This window comes from Xyrauchen texanus, chromosome 5 (genome assembly GCF_025860055.1).
Source record: "Xyrauchen texanus isolate HMW12.3.18 chromosome 5, RBS_HiC_50CHRs, whole genome shotgun sequence".
Taxonomy (NCBI): domain Eukaryota; kingdom Metazoa; phylum Chordata; class Actinopteri; order Cypriniformes; family Catostomidae; genus Xyrauchen; species Xyrauchen texanus.
Window position 1 is genome coordinate 2,030,808 of NC_068280.1, and position 12,416 is coordinate 2,043,223.

At 37.7% G+C, this 12,416-nt stretch overlaps 1 protein-coding gene across 1 annotated transcript; it reads left to right on the plus strand.

Annotated features, from left to right (window-relative positions):
* The first annotated feature begins 615 nt into the window (after positions 1–615).
* LOC127644025 (dnaJ homolog subfamily B member 1-like) lies at positions 616–5,989 on the plus strand. Its single transcript, XM_052127023.1, has 3 exons — positions 616–1,003; positions 4,400–4,968; positions 5,064–5,989. Exons 1-3 carry the CDS (start codon positions 784–786, stop codon positions 5,295–5,297), a joined length of 1,023 nt encoding a protein of 340 aa, XP_051982983.1. The 5' UTR covers positions 616–783; the 3' UTR covers positions 5,298–5,989.
* Positions 5,990–12,416: the final 6,427 nt, after the last annotated feature.

The window sequence follows — 12,416 nt, forward strand, 5'->3', positions numbered from 1 at the left end:
CTATTTGATTTATGTCTTTTGATTTAATTACATTATTCAGAAATCTGAGATATGGCAATATATTCAAAACACATCTAATATATGTTCATATATGGTTATCATTATGTATAGTATATAGTATAGTACATACATGTTAATCAGTGTTGGGTGTAATGAATTACTAAGTAATTAATTACTGTTAAATAAGGGATTACTCTTAATTATTTAGTAATTTGATTACAGTTACTTCTGATGTAATTGTGTTAATTTCACATATAATTTAATCATATATTTTTATGATGTGCATATGTGTATACACATGATATATATATATATATATATATATATATATATATATATATATATATATATATATATATATATATATATATATATACCTGAACACTTGTAGAATTTTAATATGTAAATATATGTTTAAATATAACACATTTTTGTAACAATTAAATTGAGTTTGATCCATTTTTATTTTAGAATTATATATCTATGTAATAGAAATGTGTGATGTAATAGAAATGTTAATTAAATGTGCATTAAACATAAATAGATGTTTTTATGTTTGAGTAACGTTCATATCAGTGTAAGTTGGTCTATGGGCGGAGCTAAACGTCACGTGGTTCCGGTAAATCCCAAGGACTTTGAGAAATTTCTCGAACTTTCTGGACGTCTTCAGAAAAGGGCAATCCGGACAACACCCTTCAAACAAGTGTCCATCAACACTTCTGTAAGGAGAACTGAACTCTGTAGGATGTCCTGAAGCTGCTGTTTAAACAACACTAGTGCCTGATGGTGAAAATGGGGAAGGATTATTACAGTGTTTTGGGGATTCAGAAGGGCGCATCTGATGATGAAATAAAGAAAGCATATCGCAAACAAGCGCTCAAATACCATCCGGACAAGAACAAGGCACCGGGCGCCGAGGAGAAGTTCAAGAAGATCGCTGAAGCTTATGACGTGTTGAGTGACCCGAAAAAGAAAGACATATACGACAAATTTGGCGAAGAAGGTGAGTAAATGATGCCATATTTAAACTGCTGTTCTGCTAATGGTAATGACTCTTAATTATTCGACTATCAGATTAAATAAAAATGCTGACCATTTATAAGTGCGGTGTCGTATAGTGGGAGAATATACTTAAATTTGTATCAAGTTATTAAGGGAAAGTATGCAGGGGTTGTTTGGGTTCACTCGCGAGATGGTGCTGCTTCCTGATTGGCTACTCGAATACGGATTTCTGGAAGATTCTGATGCCCACGTCATAGAAATAGGCGGAACGTTCTGGAACGGTTCAGCTGCGTTCACACTGCCAGCGTCACGCAGCGAAAAAACGACCTCATCTCATTCTATGAGAGCTGGCGACTTCCGGCAACACGAGCGACGGCGACCGGATGTGGGCGTGTCCAGCGACGCGACAAAGTTGAGAAATTTTTTAATTTTTAACTTAATGCAAATTAAGAGCGACTTTCGGGAGCGACAGCCAATACGAGAGAATATGGTAAAGCTCACGTGGTCCTAATATTTTAATAATAATATTAATTGTAAAGAAACAGTGTTGTTTAGACTCTCCATACACACCACTAGTGACAAATCCGCCAGCCACTGGCGACTTGCAGCGACTAAATAGCTGGCAGTGTGAACGCAGCTTCAGTCACCCCGTGTTCTGCCATTCAAAACGATGAGGAAATGTACCGCACATTTTCCTTGCCAGTTTTCCAATATATTAATCACTAAACATCACAGCTAATGCCTTTACAAACTTTATATAAACAATAGAGCCTTAAGGTGCGTACACACTGCCAGCGACATCGCGCGCAACAGCGAATCAATACCATTCATTTTCAATGCGAGCACAGCGACTTCCGGCGACACGAGCTGTCGCGACTGTTGGCGCTAGATGTGGGCGTGTCCAGCGACGCGACAAAGTTGAGAAAAGTTCAACTTTGGAGCGACTAACGAAGCTGACAGCCAATAGGAGAGACGACGGAGAGCTCACGTGTCCCTCTCTCTCTCTCTATCAAGACGGATGAAAGGCTAATTCTTGCTGTTAGAAATTTCCCAGTGCTCTATGATATGTCTCTTCCCACGTACAAGGACATTTTTAAGAAAAATACTGCGTGGAAAGGTGTATCTGAGATCGCGGGGATTTTATGGACCCAGAAAGACCGGCATTTGCATTTTCGCCGCAGATAAACCGCCGCTATGGCAAACAGCACGCCTTGTTTCTCATTCATCTTTGATGTAAAGCATTTTATGTACTGATTCCATTTATATTTAGTCTTTTCCCTCCAAAATGTTTGTTTTTAGTGGCAAGAAAAGAGATTCGCTGTCAACAGCAATGGAATGACATCCGTGAATGTCATTTATAAACGTTACTAGGCAACCAGTAGTGGGAACGCCCACTAGCGACTTCACCGCCAGCCACTGGCGACTTGCAGCGACAAAGTCGCTGGCAGTGTGTACGCAGCTTTACTGTATAGTGTAAACATGTTTGTATGAACCCAGCGTGAACATCAGTATGTGCGTTAAGGGTCATTTTGGGGAAGTTTGTACATTAATAAGTGTAAAGCCGAAAGTAGACTTCAGTTTTGACCCGAATGCTTAACTTTGTGTGTAGTCGAACGCTAGGGATGGGCGATATCACTTATTTTCTTTTCAATATGATACTAATAATATAAAACTGATATAAAAATATACATATGCAACATATATTTTTATGATGTGCATATGTGTATACACGTTATATATGTATATGTGTGTGTGCGTGTGTGTGTGTGTGTGTGTGTGTGTGTGTATATATATATATATATACCTGAATACTTGTAGAATTTTAATATGTAAATACATGTTTAAATTAGGGCTGCACGATTTAGACAAAAATTCATATTGCAATTATGTTGGTTATGTTTTCCACATGTTTAACTGCAAAATGGCTGCTGGGGTTTTCACACTTGAACCCGCTTAAAAAAAAAAAAAAAAAAACGAGTCCTTTTTTCAGTTCAACCACAAACAAATAAATATATAAACAGTGAAACAAAGTGTTCTTCATATTCAAATGTTACCATCCACCATGTACGTGTTTTTGTCCATTTTGTGACAGGATCTCAGCCCACTAATCATCATCATTAGTTTGTGAAACAGTCAACTTGAATATTAGGGATGCTCCAGTCAGGATTCCGATACCGATCTCCAATTTTCTTTTTATTTCATCAATCGATGCTGATCATTTCAGTTTTATCAGCAGCTGTCAAAACTGGTCATATGTAAACGTTCTGCTCAATGTCACCATTAACTACATTTCCCTGTTGCTAAAACCATAGTTGTTGCCTAGTTTTTGCTGTAAAAAATAATGTTGGTTGATTGAATAATGCAATAAATAGAAAATATAATTTTTAAATATAAATGTTACTCTTTATTCAAGGCCTTAAAAACTAGTTTGCTTATACAAATTATTCGTTACTGTATATAAGATAGTCCGTAAAGAATGAGGCGTAATGTTGAACTGAAGTTGAACTGATAACCCATTGGTGTAATTACATTTAAAGTGAACATTTTGGTTAGTTTGTCACCATTTAATTAACCAAATTTTATTCATTATTTTATTATATTTAATTTAGTAATGCATTATAGTAACTAAATATTTCATATATATTTATTATATGTACGTTCCTTCCTTTTTTAATTTTGTTGGATGTTGGTAATTTTAGTTCCGCTTTCACTTGTTTCCGCGAGGAGTGTAATAAGTGCGACATAGCATGAGCTATGAGCGGGAGTTGTGGAACATAGATCCGCTCTGAAAACACTGTAATAATGCGCTAATTTAATATTGACTGCAGCGCAAATAAACTTTGAAGAGAGCAGAATATTTATTTATTTAATTAAATCGCACAAGTTCATATCGTGGTTTCGATTTTATTTCGATTAATTGTGCAGCCCTAGTTTAAATAACTATAATTATATTAATTTTTGAAATTCATTTTTATTGAAATTTAATTCAATTAATAATTTTTTTTTTTTTCAATTAAAAAAAAATTAACTTGCTCAATTGTGAGTGTTGCCACCTTGTGGACTAAATAATTAATGCAAATAATTCCAGGTGCCTGTGCATTCAGCGCTTTCAGATTACATGCTTTTAGAAACAATTCGGGCTACTCGCATTCGGTGCTCGAGCACTCCTGTACGCAGACACCTTGTGTTCGCATCTGACAGACATATTCTTTTGGCTTAATCGTTTAATCGTTTGTATTGACACACAAATGATAATTCACCCTTGCAGTCATATGACATGAATTTTGAAAAATCGTTTAGTAAATAAACAAATTCGTGGAAATTCATTGGTCAAAAAGGTTGCTTTATATGAGACCTCAAAAAAAGCTAAAATATTACTTTGTTTACTCTTATCTAGGGCTGAAGGGAGGCACCCCTGGCGGGGGAGGCAGTGGTGGTAATTTCAACTACACTTTCCAAGGCGACCCTCATGCAATGTTTACAGAATTTTTCGGCGGACGGAACTCTTTCGAACATATTTTCGGCCGCAATGGTGGCATGAACGAGGACATGGAAACTGATGACCCTTTCGCTAGTTTTGGGATGGGTGGCATGGGTGGTTTCCCCCGGTCCTTTAACACACGCGGGCATGGTGGGAGAGTGGAGAAAAAGAAGGACCCTCCGGTGACCCATGACATCAGGGTTAGTCTAGAAGAAGTGTTTACTGGCTTCACGAAGAAGATGAAGATCTCACGCAAGCGCCTGAATCCTGATGGAAGAACGACACGTACGGAAGAAAAGATCCTTACAGTGGATGTGAAGAAAGGATGGAAGGAGGGAACCAAGGTTACTTTCCCCAAAGAAGGTGATGAGACGCTGACAAATATCCCTGCAGATGTGGTGTTTGTAGTGAAGGACAAGCCACATCCTGTGTACAGACGAGATGGATCGGACATCATTTATCCAGCTAAAGTTACACTCAAAGAGGTAAGACAGAGTTTACTGTTATTTTAAAAGTTTCTCTCTGTTATATTTTTGACCTCTGGGTTTCTTTTTATTAACTGGTCTTTTTTTTTCTTTAGGCACTCTGCGGTTGCACAGTTCATGTTCCAACATTGGATGGTCGCACGGTAACTGTAACGTCTCGGGACATTGTCCGTCCTGGAATGAAACGGCGTGTCACTGGGGAGGGTCTTCCCCTTCCAAAATCACCAGACCGTCGTGGGGACCTAATTGTGGAATATGAGGTTAAATTCCCTGAAAGGCTAAGTCAGAGTGCCAAGGACACAATTGGAAACGTTTTGTCAGCTTCATGAGCTGTGTATCAAACTATATTAGAGCTGTTACCAATGGGATCTTTTTGTTTTTGTTTCTATGCTTTCAAAGTAGCTTATAAGGTGTTCTAAACAAGATATACCTGAGCAGCTGAACTTTTGGAGGACTGCATCAAGGATATTTCAATTATTCTGGAATGCACTGCCAATGAAAGACTATCTGAGCAAAAACAGATGGATTAGACTAGCTTTTTGCATCTGTTATGTACATTTTGAACCCGTGTTTGCTTTGGGTCTGGACCAACAGAAAGTCCATGAATTCATTCCAGCTTCGGCCTTTTGGCCAGTGTTTTGTTGTGCACTGCACACTTGAGTTTGAGTAAGAAGTGTATGTTCTGCTTGAATGTCTTGCAACAAAGACTTTTCGCCAATGTTGTCTAATGGAACTGTTTTGTGACTTCATTAAAAGTGATTAACAAACATAATGGTGGCCTTATAGTAAAGGTATTTTAAGCTGTGCGCATACACGGCTGAGTCTGATTTATGTGTGAAACAGCATTTTATTCAGATGCTACGAGGTAAAACAAGGGGAGGTTGGTATATCTAAAGTGGGACAACAGCATGGCTGTATATCTGATTATACCTGTATGTGTCTTGAGAGTTGTTTTATTATTCTAAGCAATTCATTTAAAAGTACAGGAATGTCATTTTGTTGTTGAATCAACATCTCGCCACAGTGTACTAGAATACCCTCTGTTTGGCTATTTAGCTGTGTAGTAAATCATTTATGAATGTTATACACTAAGAATACTCCAAAATTAACTTTTAATTGAAACAGGACACTTATATCTTCGGCAGAAATGCACTTGCTAAACGTGGGAGCATGTGATCTTGTGTTTTGAGGTGTAAATGTTTTTAGTAAGAGCTATGAGAGAAGATTTTTCGAAAGGAAATTGGTTTATTTTAAAATAATACAATCATCATGTTGCTTTAGTTACGCAATTTGAACAAAGTGTATACTTGTATATCTCACCTGAGGACCACGTATATTCTTAGTAAAGTTTTTGGGGCAAAAGAAGTAATAGTTTTTTTTATGCCCCATTGGGCCTTATTTTAAGAGTGCCAAATGCAGCACTATGCAATATTACAACTGCGCAAAATCCACGGGCATGGCCATTAAGTTTTGTTATTATAGCGTAAGTCTAAGTGGGTTTGGCGAAATGGAGCACGCAAAGAGCTAATGGGCTGGGACACAAATGTATCGATTTGCTTCTGCACACATTAATTGATTGACTGGAGTGGATTACTTTAATGCTGTCTAATTGTGACTTTTGGACCTTCAACGTGCTGGCACCCGTGTACTTCTATTATAAAGACCTGACAGAGCTCTATCTTCTAAAAATCTTCATTTGTGGTCTGTTGAAGAAAGACAGTCAAACACATCTGAGATGGCATCAGGGTAAGTGAATAATGAGAGAAGTTTCACTTTTGGTTGAACTATTCCTTTCAATAAACATCAACACAAAGGAGGAGATAAAGAAGTGCAGAATGCCTGATATCACTGCACACAACACCTGGAGAAAATGAAATGAATTTCCAATGAAAGGAAATTGAAAGAAGTAACAAAAGTCTATAATGAACAATAGATTTAATCTGGAGTTGTGTCAATTATTCTCATCTATTAAGGATGTATGTAGTTCAGGAACTTGTGTGAGCAAGAACAGAAGGGGAGACAGGACTCGAGCATTTGACCAGCAGAAAAACACTTTTGTATTGTAGCATTGACTCACTGGCAAGTGGAAGTTTAGAACCCAAACGAAGATTTGATTAAATAAACGAGCAAAGACACAAAAAGAAACAAGGCTGGACTCACCACAAGGACCACACACAATGTAAGTAAGGCATGGAGAACACAAGGCCCATATATACAGAAACTAAAGAGAAATGTGAGTCAAACATAACCTAGCATCCTGTACTGGCCACTTGCCCACAACCTTCATTTAAATGGGCAGCTCCTGATGCCCAAACACAAGACCTAAACTTGCAAATAATTGAGAGGGCAGAGACAGGCAATGAGCAGGAGACCATAGGGGAGCCTGTGAATGACCAGGACACACAGTGAACGGCAAGGGGACCAGAGGGGATCAGGCAGATGGCCAGATGACCAGAGCAGATGGCCAAAGGACCTGGGCGGGATCAAGGCAGCTCGGCAGCAATTGCTAAAAATGTTACCAAACAGTCTCCTTAGTTCGGACAATTCTATCACAGGCTCGGCAATCGTCAGATATAATTGCATGTTTAACTGCAATTTGTTTTGTTATACTTATAAACACATTATGTTTAACAATATTTTATTTTCCATAACCCAACCCCATTCCAAAATATATCCAATTATTAACAATATACATTTTTGAATGTCCATGTACTAAAATAAAATATTTGATGCCATGAGTGTACCTTCATTTACTTCAAATTTGACCAGATGTTCTTCATGTTTGGTATGCAGTAGCTGAATGGGTTTAAGAAATCAATAATGATAAATAGTTTAAGGAAATGTATATCTTTTATTGATTGATATCTGTAAGAATGGTATGTTGGTCTGTTGACAGTCTACTTCACACTAAATATTCTTGTATGATAGACGCATATATAAAATAGTGGAATTTAAGGAAAAAAGCATTCATCGAATACAAAGAGTCTTACATTTCATAACCCTCCACCAAGGAGAAAAACAAACAATAAGTGATAAAAGTATATTGGTAAGTGGTAAAAATCTATTGAAACTTGTAAACTAAGACATGTACATTTATGTATTTGGCAGACGCATTTATCCAAAGCGACTTACAGAGCACTTATTACAGGGACAATCCCCCCGGAGCAACTTGGAGTTAAGTGTCTTACTCAAGGACACAATGGTGGTGGCTGTGGGGATCGAACCAGCAACCTTCTGATTAACAGTTTACCATTTATGTGCTTTAGACCACTACTGCCTGGAGCGGGAGAACTGCTGCCAGCGGCGGGGGAGACCCCTTCTGTTCCCCGAGAACGCGGCGGGGTGTTCCGTCCACCAGGGGCTGGAGGACTGCCTCCCTCCCCTTGTCCCCTCCCTCATCTAGGTAGACGGGGATGACTTGCCGGCAGACGGGGCGTAAGACACGCCCCTCCCCAGGGAAAGAGGGGAGGCTTCCCAGCCTGAGAGAATGAGGGAGGAATGTGGCAGGGCTGAGGGCAGGGCCGGGGTCGTGATTCTTCACACCCGGTCCCTTATCATGCTAATCAAGCACACACACACATACACATACACACACATACACATACACACACACACACACTTACACACACATACACATACACACACATACACACACACACATACACACACACACACATACACACACATACACACACACACACAACAAGAGAATCAGCCCAGAATCCAGACATGACATTGGGGCAAGCACAGCCTTAGTCACATGGTTGGCGCATATGGTTGGATGGCAGGTTGCCATGTGATTCTTTTAAATAATTATTTCTGACTCAAAACAATGTCATATTAATTTAATTCATTTGACTTACGTAATTAAGTCGCTTAAAATTGTTTTATAAAACAACGCAATTTTAGTAAAGATGAGAGCACTGGATGTGTGTGTGGCGGATGTCAATTCTGTATTTGTGCATGAATTTGAATTCTAATTTGAATTGACCAAGAGGGAAAAAAGAGGAAATGTTTCCTCATCAGATTGTTGATCAAATCCATATACACTGTTGGCACAAATATTTATGTTTCAGTCCTGCCGGGTGCGGATGAACGTATGTAAACTCATACCGGGTAAGAGTCTATGTACATATTTAACTTGTGTAGTTTCTGTTGCATTAATCACTATATGTTTTTGAGTTGCATGTCAAAAGATGCTATTTAAACACATGTTGTGCTGTGTTGTTGACAGTTGTCAATCCTTTAAGCTTCATGTGTTTCTGTCCCTTGGGAACTTCAACATTTGGATTATTGTAATGAACTGAATATTGTTGTTGTAAATTCTGCTAATCTAAACTTCTCACAAGTTAACGCAATCAAGCTAGCGAGCAAGATTTTGTTTACATTGTTTACCCCAAGACATTGCTAACTCACTCTCGATATATGAAATATAATAGTTGTTACTTGAATGCGTATTGATGCTTGATTCATGAGTACTGAGATATGATAGAGGTCGTTTTTGTTGAGTTATTATTACAGGTTGTGAGAGACTGTTATAGGTTATAAGTGTATATAAACCGTATTCTTACTATACATGATTTAAAATAACTTTTCTTAATTTTTTAACTCTTTTAACATTATATGAACATTCATCTTGACCAATGCTGAGATGTTTTGTATATAAATTCTAACGCTCAATTTCTCAAACCTTTGGCAAAAATAATTTCCGCAGTGGACAGTCAATGTTTGTAATGGCTCCTCTTCAAGGTAAGTATTATTTTATATTATTATTTGTATTATCATGATTTGCTTCTAAGAGCATTCCCTTGATTTGATTTCTAAAGGGCAGAAGTGTTCAGTTGAGTGATGATGTTAGTCATTACAGTAACAATGGCAACAGGAAGTACTTCCTATTCTTATGATTTCTATCAACCTGAATTTCTTTCAGATTATGTTTTAAAATTCTATATAGGCCTACTTTTACTCCAATACATTTTTCCACAGCAAAAAAAATTGCAGCTGTATGTGTACAAATGCATGCGTGATTCGTTAAACGAATCAAAAGAGTCGAATATTTTATATTTGATTCCTTTGAACTAAACAAAGATTCAAACAGCGGTCTGAATGATTCATTTTGCGAATCACGAATCTGAATCAAAGCCACATTCGAAGCGCGCGCCGGATTACGTGTTCTGTCGTCTGTCTCCGTTGATTAAGACAAGAAACTGCTCATGTAAGTTACATTTTTTAATTTAAATTTTAAGACTAAATAATTTGATAAGTTTAGGCTTAAACATTATGAAAGCTGTTAAATAATGAAGTTATGTGCGATCAGTCTCCCGCCTTTCCAGGAGACCTGTTCATATAAAACTCAATCACATGCGTTTACATTGTACCTACATTAAACAAGATATGATGTGTATGAATAATTACCAGCGCTCATGAAGATGTACAACAATATTTATTTTGATATTTCCTCATGAATATGTCCATAAATATTGATTTTGATATTTTATGAAGATGTAAAAGAGCAAAACTAGTTTTCTGGTGGTTGCTAAAGTGTTATTTTTGCTTTGTAGCATATTTATGCTACAGTATGTGGTAACTAGGGGTTTCTGGATGGTTGCTAGGGCATGCTATGCAGTTGTCAAGGTGATTTCTGCTGTGTGTTTGGCCATTGCTACAGTATGTGGTTGCCAGGTGGTTGCTATGCTGATGCTAAGTTATTTACTGTGTTTTTTGCAGATAGTTTACAGGGTGCTATAGGTGGTTGCCAGGTTGTTGCTATGCAGTTATAAACTTGTTTTAACTGTGTTTCAAAACATTGCTATGCAGTTGCCGGGGTGTTCTGGGTTGTTGCTTATTGGGCCAAATGAAAAGAGCCCAACCCCCACAAGTCTCTGTTCATGGACTGTGGTGTTCATTTACACTCATCCCATAAATATGATCATTCTGATTTGACTTGAATGCACCATTAAAGGGAGAGTTAATTTCATTATCTTACCCTCATTCGATCCAAGATGTGTTTGACTTTCATTTTGTTTCTGTCGAACACAAACAAAAAAAGATTTTCAGAAGAATGTTGCTGTTATGTAGGTCAATCCAATGTAAGTGAATGGTGGCCAGAACTTTGAAGCTCAAAAAAGCACATAAATGCAGCATAAGAGTAATCGATAAGACTCCAGTGGTTTCAACCTATGTCTTCCGATCAGATCCAATTGGTTTTAGGTGAGAATAGACCAAAATATAACTCCTTTTACGACTATAAATCTTGACATTAGCAGTCTCCTTGGCGATCAGGATTTCAAGCTGGATTACACCTCCTATAGCGCCATCTATGGCACTGCGCATGAAATCATGATCATGCCTAGAGATTGCAACAGCAAGATATTCAGTGAAAATGAGTTACAATTTGGTTTATTTTCACCCAAAATCAACTGAATCGCTACAGAGAACATGGATTGAACCACTGTAGTAGTATGGATAACTTTATGCTCCCTTAATGTGTTTTTTGTAGCTTGAAATGTCTGGCCACCATTCACTTGCACTGAATTGACCTATAAAGCTGAAATATTCTTCTAAAAGTATTTGTGTGTTCTGCAGATGAAAGAAAGTCAAACACATTTGGGATGGCATGAGGGTGAGTAAATGATGATTACCACCAATCAAATAAGTTGCCATGGGTTTAATGAAATGTTCCATAATTTATGCAATTTATATGTACTTTCGATACTTAAGTAAATTTAATGTAATTTACTTTAATACTTATAATTAAGTAATTTTCTCATGAGCTACTTTAACTGTTACTTGAGTCAGTTTCCATGAAGGTAACTTTACTTTTACTCAAGTATGACAAATGGATATTTATACAACACTGGCTCATTCTAACCACTTCCAGCACTGGGAAAGTGGAAGGACTAGGTTTTTAGAACCTTATATGCTCCTGTTACGAACACAGAATCCCATGTTGCATTGCATGTGAACAATAAAGCAGCATATATAACCGACAAGTGCATTAGTGATGTCATCTTATCTATCATAATTATTATAAACCACATTATGTGTTTAATGACATATAATCTGTCACATCTGCTTCTGCCATTCCCCCTCTGTGCCAGCAGAGGGAACCCTCACCCGAATTCTGAACTCTCCACACACCTGCTGGACATTTACTCATTATGATCACTTTAAATATTCTTGGACTCACACTCCACCTTTGCAAAGTCGTGTCTCGTCACCGAACATTACTGAGCATTATTTACCTGCCTGAGCTGTATATCCTGTGTTTACCCTGCTGTTTGTTTCCTGTTTATTCTCTGTGTCTCATGTTTTGGATTTGTTTGCCTGGTTGGACTGATTACTGTGTACTTGACCTTCTGCCTGTTTATGACCCCGATCTACTTGCTGCATAATAAATACTGCACATGGATCTTAATGAGCCTGATGAATCTCCCTCATTACACCGG